This window comes from Pteropus medius, unplaced genomic scaffold, assembly GCF_902729225.1.
Source record: "Pteropus medius unplaced genomic scaffold, Ma_sr-lr_union100, whole genome shotgun sequence".
NCBI lineage: Eukaryota > Metazoa > Chordata > Mammalia > Chiroptera > Pteropodidae > Pteropus > Pteropus medius.
In genome coordinates, this window is record NW_024349800.1 from 51,089,491 (window position 1) to 51,107,581 (window position 18,091).

General features: G+C 52.0%; 1 protein-coding gene across 3 annotated transcripts in view; it reads right to left on the reverse strand.

The window, feature by feature from the left end:
* EFR3B (EFR3 homolog B) overlaps positions 1 to 18,091 on the reverse strand; it is a 75,847-nt gene that overhangs the window by 10,677 nt on the left and 47,079 nt on the right. The window contains exons 5-17 of one of the 3 annotated variants that reach the window (XM_039887668.1): positions 15,245 to 15,366; positions 11,214 to 11,363; positions 9,903 to 10,037; positions 9,349 to 9,427; positions 8,446 to 8,551; positions 8,023 to 8,184; positions 7,210 to 7,321; positions 6,765 to 6,816; positions 4,231 to 4,403; positions 3,722 to 3,797; positions 3,079 to 3,240; positions 1,778 to 1,909; positions 406 to 473 (exon numbers count right to left, since the gene is read on the reverse strand). In XM_039887668.1, coding sequence (XP_039743602.1) covers positions 406 to 473; positions 1,778 to 1,909; positions 3,079 to 3,240; positions 3,722 to 3,797; positions 4,231 to 4,403; positions 6,765 to 6,816; positions 7,210 to 7,321; positions 8,023 to 8,184; positions 8,446 to 8,551; positions 9,349 to 9,427; positions 9,903 to 10,037; positions 11,214 to 11,363; positions 15,245 to 15,366 — 1,529 coding nt within the window. Of the gene's footprint in view, positions 1 to 405; positions 474 to 1,777; positions 1,910 to 3,078; positions 3,241 to 3,721; positions 3,798 to 4,230; positions 4,404 to 6,764; positions 6,817 to 7,209; positions 7,322 to 8,022; positions 8,185 to 8,445; positions 8,582 to 9,348; positions 9,428 to 9,902; positions 10,038 to 11,213; positions 11,364 to 15,244; positions 15,367 to 18,091 lie in introns of all 3 variants that reach the window. The other 2 variants (XM_039887667.1, XM_039887666.1) reach the window with 2 other exon arrangements.

The window sequence follows — 18,091 nt, forward strand, 5'->3', positions numbered from 1 at the left end:
ACCATCCCCTCTGGCTGAACATTTTGTTTTTACAGAATATCTTTTCCCTGAGTCCTTCTGATGCTGAGGTTATACTGGCCCACAGACTACAGCCTGAGAATGTCACTTGGATGATGGCAGTCTCTTGTCAGGAACGACTCACTCCTGCTGGATGCATTTCAGGGCTCGAGCTGAAGCTCCCAGAGGTGGCATCTCACACTCTACAGCACAATACGCTGAGATGGTTCAAGGCATGGATTTCGGTCATGCGATGGGATCGAACTTGACCCAGAACTTCTGGGCCACAGGCAGGGTCCACTTTCAGTCCTAGAGCTCTTGGAAGCCTAAGCCTCCAGACTCAGACCTCCCACCTTCTTAATCAGCTGCCTTGGGTACCCTGGACCATGTCCCAGGTACGCTCCTCACCTGGGCCTCTCCACGAACACGTCTTCAGGGAGCATGTATGGAGCCTCTTTCTTCCTGGTCTCTATCACCTGAAATGTGGGAAGAATCGCATAAGCTCTGGGATTAGCGGCGAGCGGGAGCTGGGAGCTCCGAACAGGCAAATGAAAGAGCTCCCGCCCCTCTCAGCCTTTCCTCGCTCCCACAAACTCCTCGGCAGAGCACCCTACGACTGGGCTTCTGTGAGAGAAACTCAGACCAACGGTGACCCTCAGAGCAGCCTGAGAAGTCCAGGTGGTCTGCTCAAGCTATGCCCAGTGACACATATGCATTAAGTGTCCTCCAAATACAGGAGACTTAGCTCCCAAGAGATACTTTCTTGCTCCTGTGACCTATTCCTGTTTTCTCTTTAAACATGAAAAAGGGAGCATAGGTCGCAGCCTTCCCCAAACCTAGGTGCATTGCAAACACATCCCGAGGACGATGACATGGGGCGTTTCCCTCAGTCTCCTTTGTACATTTTTGACAAGAAAGGTGAATGTCATTAAGATGATGAGAAGTGGGAGGATAGTTGGCAGGCGGGTATGTGCAGGAGGGGAGTAAGCAATGATGCTGTTTTACAGGGAGAAGATGTCTGGGCATTGCCTTTTCTGAACTCTGTTGTCATCCCAGAGGCAGGGAAGGTCTTGCCTTGCTTGGGGTGGCCTCTGGCACATTGACATAGCACCATCCTGAGAACGTCTGATTGTAGACTGGGCATTAGGTAGTACAAGATATTATTGATAATTTAATTAGGTATGCTAATTGCATGGGAATCACGTAGGAAGGGGTCTATACTTTTTTAGACACGCATACTGCTATTTGTAGGGGTGAAACGAAATGACGACTGAAATGTGTTTTAAAATATTTCAACAAAGGAAAAGAAAAGGGAGATCGATGAAGCAAATATGGAAAAATCTTCCTAACTGTTTCATCTGCATGATAACTATACGGATGTTCTCTCCTACTCACGTTGCTTTCGTGCTATTTGAAAATTTTCATAACAGAAACTTCTTGATGTAGCTTTAGTCCCATGTGACCCGAGGGGTGTGTGCGTGTGTGTATACACACTTCCAGAAAGGGGGTGGGTAGCACAGAAGGGCAAGAAGTAGAAAGGGGCAGGTAGCAGGTGAGGAAGGGGTCTAGGATGCTGCCTGTGCCCAGCCCGCCCTGGTACGTCACCTCACACAGGAGGAAATGCTGCTTCTAGTAACTTCTCACTATTACTGGTTCTTACCTCACCCCTTTCTTCAATGCCTAGACTAAGAACAGGGCTCATGTGATTAAGAAAAAGTTCTGGAGCAACCCCAAGTTGAGGGCTTCCTGAGCTCTCCGGGTCCCGAGGACACACACCAACCTCGTGGATATGCTGGCAAAAGGCAGGCACTGTCGTGAGCTGGCTGATGAGGTTCAGGTAGGCCGCGCCCAGCGCGTAGAGGGCACAGCGGTTATACACAGGCAGGTTCTCTTCATTGACCTGGGCCAAGTCCTGTGGCAACACAGAGGGGCTTTTGACAAACTACCCTGGTGTGCCACCCTCCATCCAACCTCTCCCCAACCTTCTTCAGAGATGGCTCACTGCTCTAGACTAAGCCTTTTTCAGCACTCGCCTCCGAATTTCCTGGAAGACTGAAGTCATCCTTATGAAAGCTGAAGTGAATGGCCCCTAGAACAATCCATGAGCTGGCGGCTCATAAGTACTCGAGTAGAGAGGCGATGACCTCAATCCCACATTTTGCGGTTCTAGCTTTAGTGGCTTTGACTTGGGTGTAACGATGAGGGTTCAAACCCTCATCGTTACACCCAAGGACGCTGTTTTCTTCACTACAGACCGTGGATGATTCTCGGAGGACTGGATTGGCTTCATAGGTTGGGTTCACATGTTGAACTGAGAAAGTCGTGGGAGTAACCAGGGGATTGGGATAAAAAGGAATCTCAAATTCCAGAATGAAGACAATCACAGCATCTGGGTTGGTCTTGTGGATTTAGCATGGCCAAGCAGGTGGCCTAAGATGCTTCATTACCGATTTCCAGGTTTGTGACCATAACCTTACTTTAGGAACCCGAGACCCTCATCTTTGAGGTCGGAAGGGGGTACCCCGATGTCTAGCATCCTTGGGAGTACACTTCTACCCGGGCAGACCTTAAAAGTCTAAAGCCCTATGTTGTGTCACTCTGGCTGCCTTAGAGTCACAACAGAGGATGGCTAAATCTACAGGCCCCGGGCTCAGGGAAGGAACTGGCAGTATGTATTTTTAATAAGTGCTTAAGGAGATTTGAAGCACAGCCAGGCTTAGGAACCAGATGATTTGTCTTGGGGTGACTCTGGGCTTATGAGTACCCTTGTGGCAGTCCTTGGAGTCCCATTCGGACTCTTCGAGAGACTTAAAACACTAGGGGTTAAGAAGTGTTTTTGAATGACCCAGCTCCCAGGGTCTCCTTCAGCCTGAGAATGGGCCAAAGCCATGAATTAAGCATCCTTTGGTGGTTCTCCATGGTTTCTGGCCTTCACGGAGGAATGGCCAACCAAGGATGCAAAATTCCTGGGCTCCAAAACAAGTGCGAAGTTGTTGCTACTCAGCCCTCTCATTGGTGCTTGGCCAAAACAGGTGCTCTCCCCCATCCCAAACCCTATGTCCTGCCCGCACCAGGCCCCACCTGAACAGCCAGCACCAGGCGGATGAGGTCTACCACCACCTCCTCGTTGGCTAGCTCGATGCTGGTCAGCGCCAGCAAGCTGTACAGCGCCTCGTAGTGCTTCTGGATGTTCGTTTCCTCCTTACAGCTCAGGTAGATGTGTCTGTAGAGCTGCTGGGAGTGCTGGAGATGGGGACGAGGGTGGGGACGAGGCCGCAGTGGGCAGGGTGGGGACAGGAGAGGCAAGGAGAATAGAAAGAGCCGTCTGAAGCGGGTGGGACAGCTGTGTGTATCCCACCTCCCACCCTCAGGGAGAGGATGCCTTTAAAGCAGACCCCAGTGGAAGCGAGCATGCGAGGGAGTGCACGTTCAGGGAAGCTTGGGGCCAGTCCGGACAGCAACAAAAGCTGTTGCCCAGATCCAGTCTTAGGAGCGGAACAGTAACCGGCCCTGGTCCTCACTCTGGCCTCGGTGATGAATATGACCCTGGGGGCTTGACCCACCCCCCAGAGGGGTCGGCTGCTCATCCAGACTAAACATAGTCAAAGAGGGAGGAGGCAGGCTCAGGGGCAGTGGTCCACAGTGACTTGGGAACCAGAAGGTCAGAGTTCAGAAGGCTTGGCCCACCCGGGGTTCGCTGTATTTTGAGATCACATTTGCTAACCTTTTTCATGAAGACGGTGTCCTGCCGGGAGCACTTGTCCACTTTCAGTTTCAAGACAGAGATGTCACTGAGGGTACTGGAATGGGACACGAGGGGCCACCTTAGCCCTTGTGTGAGGCCAGTCAGAGCTCACGTGGTGTCCCTGGGCTTTATCCCAATGTCATTAGTTGTATCAAAGCCTCCAGCGCCCCTTGAGCCCATTCTTTTTCCCCCCAGGTTCTCTAGTTCCTGTCCCTTTTTCTTAAACATTGTTCTAGATTATTCTCTCCCGCCCGCACCTGAAAACTCCCTTTACTACCTGCTCTTTATCTCTTCAATCACCAACCCGCTCCCGTCTCCCCCGGGTCAAGTGCCCTTTCAGTCGCTTCTCCCCTCACAGGACCCCAGGATCGACGTCCGCGATGAGTTCTCTGGTGGGAGAATCTGAATCGCCCTCCCGCCTGCATGTGTGGCTCGATCGGGAGTCTTCTCTCATCGCGCGTTCACGGGGGGGGGGTCCCCAAGTTCACCTGATGGAAGAGAATTTGTGGCGATTGCCATGACGATCAATGAAACTGATGAGAATCTCTAGAACGAAGAGACGGATCTCTGAGTCCTCCATGAGGGCGGTGGAGAGAAGGCGGTCAAGGAAGTTGCTGGGCAGGGCTGACATCATGTTGTTGCACTGGAAACCTGTGGACACCTGTGAGAGAGCCCAGGATGGCCGTGCTCAGGGACGCTGCCCCGCTCCGGTGCAGTGAGGAGGTAGAGGCGCGGCGGGCAGAGGTTGGGTCTGAAGCATCCATCCTCTCTTGGCATCTCCCAGTCCAGCTCCCCTGGGGCCGGATTCCTCAGTCGAGCCCCACCCTGAGCCCTGGGTGCCTCGGGCAACTTTTTTGACCGCGCCAACATCTGCCTAGATGACCTCCTCAGCTCTGCTCAGTAGACATGTGGGTAGACGGGGCCAGTGTTTAACTAAGTGGTTAAAAGCAAGCAAGGATGAGCACTAGAGGGGAGCAGGAGTCGGGGAACCTCTGAACTCACGTTCCAATCTGTCAGGACACAACTGATGAGCTCTCACTGTGAACAAAATGCTTCACTAAAAGTGTGGACAGTGACGAAGAAATGGAGAGACAGTGGAAGAACTTACAGCTGGGCTGAGGAATCAGAGCCCCACGGTAACCAGCAAAGAGCACACACAGCATTCGGTTACATCTCGTCTAGCGTGGCCACGAAGGGGGTCTTCTGATTAAAGTCAGTTGGCATAGACACAGCACGCGTGATGTCAAAGCAATCAAAAGCAGCAAGATATATTTACTGTCAAGTCCATATTGCAAAACAATGTCTTTGATGCTTCAGCTAGCCCTGGAGGATCTAGCTAAGTCCGGTGCCATCAACAGTAAACATCAATGTTTACTGAAGGGGGATGTATTTGAGTGTGCCTCAAACTGTCACCTTAATAAGATGCCAGGTACAAATTAATGAGGGTAAACTCAGCAAAGAAATGGCAGGAATACATAGATCAAGGAGGTAACCAGATGTGGGCAGTGTCAGCACAAAAAGCATTTATAAAAATAGAGTGACATGAACGGCGTGCGTTGGGGAGAGGGCGGGGAAGGCATGTGTGGGAGTGAGGGGCTGTGCAGACTGGCGTGGCTAGAACAGAGGCGAGCTGAGGGGATGGGATGGGGGAGTCTAGGGAGGGATAGGGGGTTGGGGACCTTCCAACATCAGTCTGAGAAGTATGGGCATACCTCATATCACTGCCCTTGGCAAATATTGCTTTTTTAACAAATTGAAGGTAAGATCCTCCATTAGCAAAAAGATTATGACTCACTTCAGGCTCAGATGATGGTTAACATTTTTTTAGCAATAAAGTATTTTTTTAATTAAGAGATGTGCATTAGTTTGTAGACATAATGCTATTGCACGCTTAACAGGCTACAGTGTAGTGTACACATAACTTTTACAGGCACTGGGAAACCAAAACATTTGTGTGACTCGCTTTATTGTGATATTCACTTTATTGAAGTAGTCTGGGACTGAACCCGCAATATCTCTGAGGTCTGCCTGTATGAAATCTGGATGTACATTGACTGGAAATTGAGACCTACTCTTTGACAAGAAGCAATATGTGGGGAACAGCATTTCTAGAAAATTATTTTTGTGGCTGCATTTATGATAGATGAAGAGAGGTGGAAATGAGTGACCAGGAGAATAATCCAGTTGCGAGGTCCAGAGTTGAGGCCAGGGTTATGCATAAGAATATCTGGGGAGCTGGCTAACAATTATGGATTCCAGACCCCACTCAGACTGACAGTTCAGATTCTCTAGGGCAGGGGTCCCCAGCCCCTGGGCCGCAGAGCAGACCGGTACTGGTCCGTGGCCTGTTAGGGACCAGGTCTCACAGCAGGAGGTGAGCGACAGGTGAGCAAGCAAAGCTTCATCTGTATTTGCAGCCGCTCCCCAGCGCTAGCATCACCGCCTCAGCTCCACCTTGGATCATCAGGCATTAGATTCTCATAGGAGCACCAGTCCCTGGTGCCTAAAAGGTTGAGGACTTCTGTTCTAGGGAATCTCTATATTTTAACAAGTTGGTCATGGGAATGGCATTCAAGAACAATGAATCTAGACTCCAGTGATGGCTGCGAAGATGTAAAGAAAAGGAATGTAATACAGTGACAAAGAGAAAGATGGTGGCGGGGAGACGGAGGTGAGCACGAGTGCCCAGAGAGAGACAAAGCGGGGAAGGACCTGGGAGGTCCCTGGAGGGGAGAGAGGTCAGGAGCCAATGTTAGAGCTACTACTAGTAGCTGGCGGGGAACCTTTGTGAAAATTAGAAACTGGCACCCCACTGCTCTGAATGACCCAGCTCTGTGGGGGCCCAGCCTGGCTAGTGAGTGGAACACAGGATATATCTCAGTCCCCTACTCACCCCTTTTGCTGAGCATATTTGCGCAGTGTGCAACCTGCACAACTGTAGGTTGTAAACAGCCCTTGGTCTTGGAAGGAGCTGCCTCCTGCAGAGGCAGAGCGGGAATGGGGCTCACCTGAAGGGGCTCACCTGAAGGAGGGATTTCAACAGCATAATCTGGGTCAGCCGGTTCCTATTCTCCCTGTAGCAGAAACATACATACTCACCAGGATGGCGGTCTGGGCAGGGACCCCGCACTGCCTGCATCATTCTCCCTCGTAAGTGGATGCTCCAGGAGTCTTATCTTGTTGGGTTATCCAGGACAGTGACCTCCAGGGCCAGGAAGCAGACTAGGGAATTATTGGCTCCCCCCAACATGGGAGTTAGTTATTGGCGGGGCAGCCCGAGGAATCCCTATAGGATCCAAGGGCCTCTCTGAGGCTTCTGAGGGATTTGAGAGTAGAACGAGAGAAGCGAGGGCAGAACCGGCAAAGTCACGGCGGAGACAGGAGCGAGCTGGAATCACGGGAAGGGGCAGCTGCGTGGAACCTGGGCTGGGAGAGGAGGCAGCGGGAGGAAGGCGTGGTGGACTCACCCTGTCCTCCCTGTCTCCATGGGGTGATGCAGGGAAGGCAGTGGGACCTTGCTCATGATGAAGAGGATGACCTCGGAGCGCTGATAAGTGGGCAGCGTGCTGGCAAAGGAGCCTGTGGGAAAAAGATGGTGGCGAGAGTTGGCCCAGGTGAGGCCACCAGCTGCTAGGGTCTTTCAGCTCAGCCCTTCAGCTGAGCAAACTGCTGCGGGAGTGTGGGCTGCTTCTCTGGAGGGAAAATTAAGATCCAGAGGGAGAGGACTCGTCCAGGCTCCAGTTCTCCCACTGGTCATTCCTGAGCCGGTGGCTAAGGTCTCTGGGATGGAGAAAGCTGTGCCCCGGGACCAGGGCAGCAGCCTCTAGCGCCCATCTAGGCTCTGTCACCAGCTGCTCTGCTGGGTGACCTCGGGTAAGTCACACCTCTGGACCTCAGTGCCTTCATCTGTGAACTGGGGATCATTCCTGCCCTTCTCAAAGCTGGGGGGAAGCTCCAATGGCACCAGGACACGAAAGCTCTGCACGTGGTGAGCCCTTCCGTGCTGGTGGTCTTAGCGTTCTCTACCACGGCCATGTGCCTACACGTTTTCTCCACGGCTTTCTCGCTTTCCTCTTTCTTTTCATTTTCTCACTCCCCACCTCTCATTCATGGCTCAAACGTGGAAACATCAAGCAGGCCTAGTGGAGCCCGGGGCACAGGAAGAGTTTGCCTGTCTTAGCTTTCGATCTGAAGTAGTCCAGGCTGGACCGATGACCTGTGGGCCCATCCCGGGGCCACACCCCCTCGGGCCACGCCCCTCCCCTCCCCGGGCCCAGCACCTATGGTCTTGATGACAGCCTCCTGGAACATGCGCTCTTCGTGCTCCTTGATGATCTTGGTGCCCAGGCTGACCGCCCCGTCGTAGCTCCCGGTCAGCGCGTAGTCGATGCTGAGCCGCAGCTGCCGCAGCAGAGTGTTGAACATCTCCAGCACCGTGGGCCCTGAGTGCAGAGCGCGGGGAGACCCTAAGTCCGGGGCTGGCACCCCTCGTTCACTCCCCCCTGCCCTGCGTTGCCCGGGGAGCCTAGGCCCACTTCTGACCGGGGGCTTCCTCTGCCCCCACCTTCCCCCTGCGGAAAACCTGTTCCGACACCTCCCTACGGTGCCTTGCCGTTTTCTGGCAGGGGAAGGCGGCCTCCTGCCAAGGGCACTTCTTTGTCCTTGAGGGGTTCCCAGCCCCACTCCTTTCAGGGCCCCCTTACCCACGGAGCCGGTGGCGGCGATGACCGCGGCTTCCGACAGGACTTCCACGATGCCCGCCCGCACCGTGGCCGCGCTGCGGCTGTTGGCATCCAGGTGGCTCAGGAGCTGCTGGATAACCAGGTGGGAGTGCTGCGGCTGGGGGGAGGAAGATGTGCTGGTCCCCAAACATCAACCCCCACATGGCCTCTGAGCCAGGGAGGCCCTGACCGCGACCCAGAAGTCGCAGTGGTCTCCGAAGGCCGGGATGGACCAGAGCGAGATCCCAAGGCCAGCAGGCACCGGACGTGGCGCGATACCCCAGTTCCTTTCCTGAGTTCCTCCCCCCTTGGTCCAACAAGGAGCAAAGCCAAATCCCAGTGAAGACCTGGGTTTCCATATTTTTCTTGTGCCCTTTTGCTTCAAATGGGTCACAAGTCAATTTTAAAGTATCGTTTTCCTTTTTATTTTCCCCAGGTCCCAGGTCTTATTGGTAAGCGCCACTGAGAGGCGACATGGTCTAGTCCAGGGCTGCTCCAAGCATGGCCCCTGATCCGATGCCAAGTTAAGGTCTGTCCTATGCCCAATGACATTGAGGTAAGTAGAGAAATATAGAGTGTTTAGTGAGCAATTTGACAATGCTGTAGCAGCCAAGTGTGGCCTGTGGACTTGTATTTTGCATGAGTTTTTCATTTACTTTTTCTAGGAATCCTTTTAAATTTTATAAGGTAAATTGGTCTGTGACCTATGAGAAATAAAACTAAACTGGTCTTTTCCCACATTGAGGTTAAACAGCACTAGTTTAGGCAACTAGGGGCTAAGGAGAAGTCAAGGAGGACAGCTGGCTTTCTCCAGAAGCACAGTGTCCTTGCTCCCAGGACTGCCCTTGGCCAGGGGGACAAGCTGGACTAGGGGAGCCACCATACCTGAATTGAGTACATGATGATTTTAAAGCAACGGATGGCGAACACCTTTGGTTCCCAGAGAGAGTGGTTATCCAGATGTCTGTGAGAGAGAAAATGTGGGGGAGGGACTATGGAATGCAAAGTGACCTTACGGAGGAGAGAGAAGCTTGGTGGGAGAGGGACACCTCCCGAGAGACCCAGCCCTCCCATAGCTCCCAGGTGAGTGAGGAAGGGCTTGTAGGTGCAGGCAAGAGAAGGGAAGCCTGAGGGACCCCAGGTCAGTCCCAGCCCCAGAGCTGGAGGGAGGTCAAGGAACGGGGCTCTGTACCTGTCAACTCAGGGGTGAACCAGGCACCTTCCTTCACCTTTGGGGGCCCTTCTACCAACTCCTCCCCCAAACTGCACTTGGCCACTGTGGTAGCTTCTGCTGTCATAACTCAGGGAAGACAGGCACAGAGGAGGGACAGACTTGACCACGGCACCACAACCATAATACTCCTCCCCTTCTCTCTGAGTCAGCAAGTCGACACAGGACCTGGAACTGTTTGCTTGGCGGGGGGAGGGCAGGGACTCACATGAGAACAGGCTTGATGGCATTTTTGATGTTGCCAAAGGCAGCCCGGCCCAACAGTTCCCGAAGGCACCTCTCGGCCAGCTCTGCAGGGTTCTCCTTTTCCTTCTCTGGAGCTTGGAGGGGTGAGGGGGACCGGCTGTGGGAACACACAGCCACGTGGGTGAAGGATGGAATGCAAAGCCGGGAGTCAGGCTTCGTGCACGCCTGGGGTTCGGCGCTGCATCCACGCAAACAGTGACAGTGGGACAAGCAGGAATTTGATGTAGGTCATGGGGGGATGTCACAGCTGTCAGAAATTAAATGGGGCACAGAAGCCCAGAGTAGAGGAAGATTGTGGGAGAAGGGATAAAATTTTTCCAGAAATCCTAATGCACTTCCGTGGGACAGGCAGAGACCCGAGCACCATGGGTCCGGGAAGGTGCAGACCACGAGTGTCCCCATCCCCCTAAAGCTTTGAAAGAAAAAGAGATGAGAGAAAAAAGGTGGGAAGAATAGGATAAAACAAGAGAAAGTGGGAGAGAGAAGAAGGGAAAGGAAAAAGAGGGAGGGGAAAAATAGGCAGGGCGGTTGGCTCAGGTGTGATTCAGTGGTAGACCCAGATTCGGACAGAATAGGGAAGAGCCGGGACCACCACAGGCCAAGCTTGTCAGTGAGATGCGGTTCCAGGAACAGCCACCAGAGGGCACACTTACTTTCCCTGCATGACTGACATAAAAGGAGGAGCCCAGCCAGACTCTACAACCAGCGTCATGCGTAGCCAAGATGGACAGTGACATGAACCTTTCCCTCCAGGCCATTTCACAGGATGAATCCCACGTCCGGGGGCTTCCAGATTAAAACCCAATATTTGCAATTTGTGTCAAGGGGCTGCTGGATGGCCAAGCGGGCGTTTTAAGGGCCTGAAATACCAGAAGGAAGTGAGGAGGAAGGAAGGTCAGGGAGGGAAAGTCCTCAGTAATTGGCGCCGCGAAAGGCATTTTAAAACCTCCTTGGCCCTCTGCTTCCAGAGAGACAGGAGTAACCGAGTCTTGGTTCTTTGTTGTTACCAGCACACACTTAGCCATGGATACTGTTCTTCCTGCATGAATGTAGCTCTTAAATGAGTACAGCAGGCCAGCAGAAGGCCAGATCCGAGGCTCCTAGGGAGCCAGCCCTGGACGAACTGCAGAACAGGCCACAAAAGCCAAGATCCCTGGCCCCGTAGTCAGCTTTTGCCAACCAGCCTGAGCCGTGTGGTTCCCAAGCAGCCGGGGAAAGCGGCCTGGGAGGATCGCACGCGTCCGCTGTCCAAACTCCGCCCTCCCCGGCTTACCTCTCTGCCTCCTCCACATGCTGCAGGTTGAAAAGCAGGGATGGGACAATCTTGTCCATGTGCTGTGGGTCCCAGATATTGGCTTGCAGTTCATCATTCACCGTCTTCCTCACCACCCCCTGCAGACCTTTGATGCCTGACATTCGGATTCTGTAGAGAAAAGGGTGAAATGGGGCCATGAAGTCCTCAAACCTGAGAAGTCCAGCTTCTGTGGCAAGGAGTTAGGGATACAGCATAGGGGTTAGGGATACATTCATCTATCACAATGCAGAGTGGAGCCCACCTTCTACTTTGTGTGACTTGGCCCCTGGCTAGCTGGCTTCTTGTGCTAGTAGACACGAGCCCAGGAGGCCATGTCTTCTGGCTTGTCTTAGAGACCCAGACTGCTCTTGCCTTGGTACCAGAAGCCTGCATCACTAGGGTGCCAGTTGCTTCAGGCTCCCTCTCTCTTGTATTCAGCTGGGTTGATTCCAGCTTGAGCCCAAGATATAAGAGCTCAGAGTGCTGCCAAGAGCTGCTGAGGCCAAATCCAGGGCTGTGAGCAATGTACGGGGGAGAGGGGACCTGGATGGAGAGGCACAGGGCTGCCAGGATTTCTGGGCATGAAAGGGTTTAGGCTGCGGCTAAGTTGGATGAGAAACCAGAGAGGAAACTGAGTGACAGCACAGAGGGAACCCCTTTCACACACCCCCAGTCCCCACTGCACTGACCCAGTGTCAGTCAGCACAGGGGGCCCCCTTTACTGGACATTTATTGCGGTCTGATTTTTTTTCATCAAGCTTTTTTTATTATTATTATTACAAAGTAATACATGCTAATTATAGAATAGAGAAAATCTACCCTACTGTTGCCACTCAGAGATAACCGTTTTTGGCATTTCGGTGTCTTTCCTTTTTTCTGCGCATAATATGTACCAGAATTAAGAACCTATTGCATGTGTAATATGTATTTTGCCCCATAACATTCTATCATAAGCATTTATCTATATCATTAACTCTTCAGACCATGCATGATGTAGTATCAGAAGAACTTTCTAAACTAGTCTCCCATGGGTCATTTAAGTTGCTTCTAATTTTTTTGCTACTATAATAATGCTATGATGAACATCACTGTGTAAAATATTTTACCACTATTCAAATCACTGCCATGAGTGGAGTCACTGAATCAAAGGTAAGACATGAAAGGCTCCCAATATGGCCACATTTTATTGTCACATTACTCTCCCCACCCCTGGTGTGCCAACTGCAGGAGAATGCCATCTTACTGTTCCTGCCTCGGCATGGGGGATCTCATTTTAGACATCTGTTCTAATTTTATGGCTCAGGAAAATTCCTAACATCTTGTAGCTATTTCAGTTTGCATCCTTTTGATGATTATTGGAGCTGAGCAAGTTTTTCTAAATATTTAGTTGCCATTTTCTGCTTCAATTTTAAATGTAGTTACCAGGGTGCTACCCTGGGCCTTACCTGGTGACCGTACGGGGTGGTGGGAGAGGCCTAACAGCACCAGGACACCCTGGCTCAGGCCCAGTCAGGGCTGCTGACGATGAGCAAGGATTCCCTGGGGAACCACTCAGCGGCTCTGACCTTGACCAGTCGAGGCCCTGAGCCAGAGGTTGTCCAGACCCGAGAATGAAGCAACTGGGCTACTATTCTACTAACTGTTCTGGGCTCTAGGTTGAAAGGAGCTCCCTAAAGCACAATAGAAATATACGCCAAACCTGTTGGACTCATGCCTCACCCAGGAGAGCCTGGCTGGCAAGACGGCGGGCTCAGTGAGCGGAAAACTTTATTCCCATGGCTTCTTCATGCGTGCACGTGAGTGAGGTTTTCTTCTTGCCTTCAGTCTCCCCAGAATCCCTTCCACGTATGTACACATCTCATTCCATGACACCTGGAGCCTACCCATGTGCAAGGACCTGGGACGTCTCTGAACCCCAGGGGACCGCACACACGCACGCCCCTACTTACGGGGCCTGAAGGGCCGTTCTTGGAAAGGGGCTCTGGACTCTCCGGGCTGTGAGTGAGCAACCGGGGGAGAGCTCAGGGAAAGGGGGTGCGGGGAGGTTATGGAAGGAGAGACACCAAGACGAGGGGAGCAGGCTGGTGCCAGGAACTCCTCTCACCCCCAGGCCTTCCTTTCCCGAATGGCGAGTGCCAGGCGGTGGGTGCTGATGGCACTGCCCAGTTGCCAGGAAACCTCAGCATCCCTTCTCCCAGTGTTCAGTCCACTCCAGATGCTGTCAGATCGCAGTGCGGACCACGTCTGCCTCGCGCCTCTCCACACACAACGTGGATTGCGTGTGTGTGTGATTGTGTGCATGAATGCACGAGTGTGTGTGAGTGTGTGTGATTGTGTGTACGTGGTAGACAAAGAGAGGTGTAGATTGCCACGAGGAGCGTGACCTCTGCACCCCCACTCGTGAAAGCTTGGCCCTGCCTGAGGGGTCGCCACCCGTTACTGCTTTACCTGGTTACAACCCTGCACTTTCCCCAGCACCTCCTTCTGGACCTGCCCCGACTGCTCCAGCCCCTCTGCCTCTTCATGGCCGTTTTGGTGTGAGATGGCTAGTGCAGGAGCCAACACTGGGGACAGGACAAGGGGCCCCTTCCTCCAGTGGCCTCTGCTGGCCTCATCACATGCTCCACAATAGCACAGCCCAGGGAGCCCATGACTAGTTCAGGGGATGGAGACCGGGGACACTGCCGACCAGTTGCTTGGGGAAGCTTTGGGGACAGGCAAACGGGGGTGGGGGGGCGGGGCTGGAGAGGTTCACTTCCTGTTCCTCCAACCAACCCAGATTACCAGCGATGGCGAGCGAGCTGGTTTTTTCTTTTGAACATTCTCTAGTTTCATGTAGCTCCCCAGGTTGATAACACACTTCGTAGGCAGGGACCTGCTTCTAACTCTCTTGCACCTTACAGTTCCAAGGACAATGCTTGCCACAAAACACTGACTTATTGCTTCATCGGTTTGATGCTGTATGTCCGCTCTACCTATCTGTGTCAACAGATATTTGTGTAAATTTCTTTGTGATTTCTATGTTGATGAGTGTATTCCTGTGAGTTAAGTATGTTTATAAGTTCGAGTATGTGTACCTAACAGTATATTCTGTCATTCAAGATATTTATCGGAAAAGCATTCATTCATTCACTTACTCAGCAAATATGTAACTGAGCGCCTACCGCTCTCCAGGCACTGTGTTAGTACCTGGGATGCATCCGTGAGCAAAACACGATTCCTACCCTCACAGAGCTTGCATTCTAGTGGGGAGAGACACACAATGAATAAGAAACATAGTAAGTAAATTATGAAACATGTTTAAAGGAGATGAGTGCCATGGATTAAAAAAAAACAGAGCAGTGTGAGGGAGAAAGAGAGTGGGTGTGAGGGGATGTTCCGGGGAAGGGATGGTCGACAAGGGGCCTCGTGAGCAAAGGTTTGAAGGGATGCGCTGTACAGATCCGCGGAGGAAGCGCTCCAGACCCAGGAACAAACGTGCAAAAGCCCTGTGGCAGCAATGTTCTTGGTGCGTTTGTGGGGCAGCAAGGAGGCCTTCACGACTGGAGGGGAGTGCGTGGGGCGTGCGTGGAGGAGATGCAGTCGTGAGGGCCGTGGGATCCGCCAAAGCAAAGACTTCACTTTTTATTGGTGGGTACATATTTTGATGGATAATGGTGAGTGAGAGTGTTTCTGGGTGTATAAATGCATGTATTTCTGAACAAAAGAGCATGGGTGTATGCATGTGTGTGTGCTGTCACTGACTCTCAAACTGGGCTCACAGGACTGTCACCTTACATCCTGCCTTGTTTGCTGCCCCAGAGCCTATTCCTTTAGAAAGTCCGTGTTGGGAGCCCAGCACTGCCCACCTGCCCACCTAAGTTCTGCCAGGTGCTCTTTCCTCCCCAGCAATGTCAAACCAGAGGTAAACGCCAATGGGACCAGACGCACAGTCTGGGCTGGGACCTCTTTAAGACCCATCGATGCTTCTGTCCTTAGCTACGCAGGCCCCCTCGCCTTCCCCTGCTCACTTAGTCTTGATTTCCAAGTCATCGTGGCTGGAGTGGCACATTTCACTGAAGCGGGACACAAAGAAGTCATAGCTCCGATGATAGGATGGGGTGTCCTCCTCGATGTTGGCAAACTTCACGAACTACCCGGGACGAGAGAGAGAAACGCACGTGAGAGATGACCCGCTGTGCCCCTCCCCTTTGGGCTCCGGGCCCCCTGCCATAGTAAAGCCATGGGATGTATACATCCCAGGAACCAAGCATCCCAGGACCCGGCTCTGGTCCACCTCCCAGAGCAAAAGCCGGCATCAAAGCACATAGCACTACCCTAGAATGCATTCTGGGAAACAAGGACAAATCTGAAATTTGATTTAAAAATGTAATTACATTTTACTGTTAAAAAATTGAGTAAATTTTTAAGTTTGCGATTTCGTTTCAGTAAGTCTCGCTCAGCATCCTCAGCTGCTAGATTCCTTTCGCCATCATGTGCTGCACGTTTGCAATTGCAAATAGACTTAATTTCAGCTGAGTCCCACAGAGAAGCAAGAATCACAGACTAAGTGGAGTTAAATTGCTAAAAAAATTAAATATAATTCTCATAGGTTATTTTGTTTGTTGTTATAAATTCAGTACTGCGAACAACTCTAAAAAGATTAGACTTAAAATATATTCTCCACTATTCTGTCTTGTATTATTTAATTTTTACAAACATTTGTTCAAAAAGGATATAGGATTGAGATGATTCTAGTACCAATTCCAGTGTGTGTGCGTGTGTGTGTGCGTGTGGTTTCCACAGCACTAACAAACAATGCTCTAGACACCAGCTAGGTATATTAGAATTCAACTCCGTTCTGATACTATTTACCCAGAGATAGCATCAGATCCCACAGGTCAAGGGTTTAGCTTCCCGAGACGGCACCCTCCCCACCCTCAGACTCCAGTCACAAGTTCAGATTGTCACCTGTGCTTCTTACTGACCAGCTACAGATGGGAGGTTCCCACAACCTCCTCCCTGAGTTCAATTAATTTGCTAAAGTGGCTCACAGAACTCAGAGAAACATTTTGCTTACTAGATCGGCAGTTTATTATAAAAGGATATAATTCAGGAGCAGCCAGATGGGGGAGATGCGGAGGGCGAGGTGTGTGGGAAGGGGCTCAGAACCTCCACGGCCTCTTTAGGCACAACGCGCTCCTGCCTCCTGCCTCCCCCTGTTCACCAACCCAGACGCTCTCCGAAGCTCTCCTTTTGGGTTTTCATGCAGGCTTCATTACGCAGGCATGACTGATTACATCACTGGCTATTGGTGATTGAACTCAATCTCCAGCCCCTCTCCCCTCCCTGGAGGTTATGGGTGGAAGGGGTGGGGTTTGGGATTGGGGTTGGGCGTGGGACTGAAAGTTGCAACCCTTTTTACAGAGAGACTGACATCCTCGCATACATTAAGTAATTTGCCAGGGCCCTGCAGGGTGACTCTGCGGCAGGAGCTCTGCCCTGCACACCTGGTGTTTTATTCCTGCTCCCTGCTGCCTCTAGCACCTCATGCCAAGTGATCCAGGGGAGTTGCTTGGCTGGTCAGAGGTGCTGGATTCTGTCGAGGAAGAGCAGGCAGAAGATGAAGAAGCGGCCAGGGCTGACCTGAGCTTGGCCTTAATAAGGAGGCCGGAGGAGTGAGGCTGCTGGTTTCCAAACACTACAGTACGACAGAGTCAAGGGGGCTTGGCAGCCACGCAGATCCCAGCCCCAGACGTGCTGTGTCGGTCTTGGATGAGGCCCGGGGACTTACCCTTCGGTAAGGTCCCAGGAAACTCCGGCGGGTGGTCCGAGGCTCATGTGTGAGAGACACTGTAGGATCACTGACTGGCAATGTGGCCCCTTCTCTTCCTCTCCAGCCCCCTCTCCCGACCCTGTCGCTTCTCTGATTCCCGATCTCTGTGGAATGTGCCATCAGGTCGCCCTTCACTTTCAACTTTGACTTTCCTCTTCCTCCAAGTGCCATGGAGCCGAGAGCCGGACTGCTGGCCAGTCAGGTGCCCCAACCCAAGCACTTTCATGCCCAGTGTCTGTTCTCACTGGCTGCTATCTGTGTTGTACACGCTGCTAAATATTTCTACTATGACCCCTGGCTGTAAGGTTAGAATTGAAATTACCATCGCTTTTTTTAAATGGAAAATTCAGTGATAGCCACTGAGGTACCACAGGATAGAAAACACGCCTGGGGTTGCTTTTCTAAGGCCGTGGTGGCCTTTTTCTCGGCTGGGCCAGCCACAGCTGCTAACCTCACTGCAAAACACCCTCATTCTTTTCTTCTGTGACCCTCTGTGTCCCTGGATTTTTACTCTTCTCAAAACTTAACTTTGAGTCTTCTCGAATTTTGATTTTGACATAATGGTTCTATTTAAGTAGACTAGGCCCCTGCTTTATCTGTGGGGCCTACCGTCAGACACCCATTTCCCACTCTGCATCTTGTCATCTGTGTGACGGTGGACAAGTCATGTAACTTCTGAGCCACTGTTTCCTCATTTGTAGGATGAGGACACTCGGACTGGTGCCACTGGGTAGTCTCCAGGGTTAAATGAGGGGACGCAAGCAGAGTGACCAGCACAATGCCCGCCACTGAGAAATGCTCAGGAAGCAGCACAGTGGTGAGTATGGTGACAGTGGTCATTTATGGTCTGCTCCATCAGCTCCAGGCCTGGGCTCAGTGCAGTGTGACCCTTGTCCTTTCCATGCCACCAACATGGGCCCAGACAGGCCATCACAGACGAGGAGCCCAGATGGGCAGTATGGACCGTGCAGACAACACATCTCGAGTTCAGAGAGAAGGAAATGAGTCATAGCCACGGCCTCAACTGGCACCCGAGGGTGAG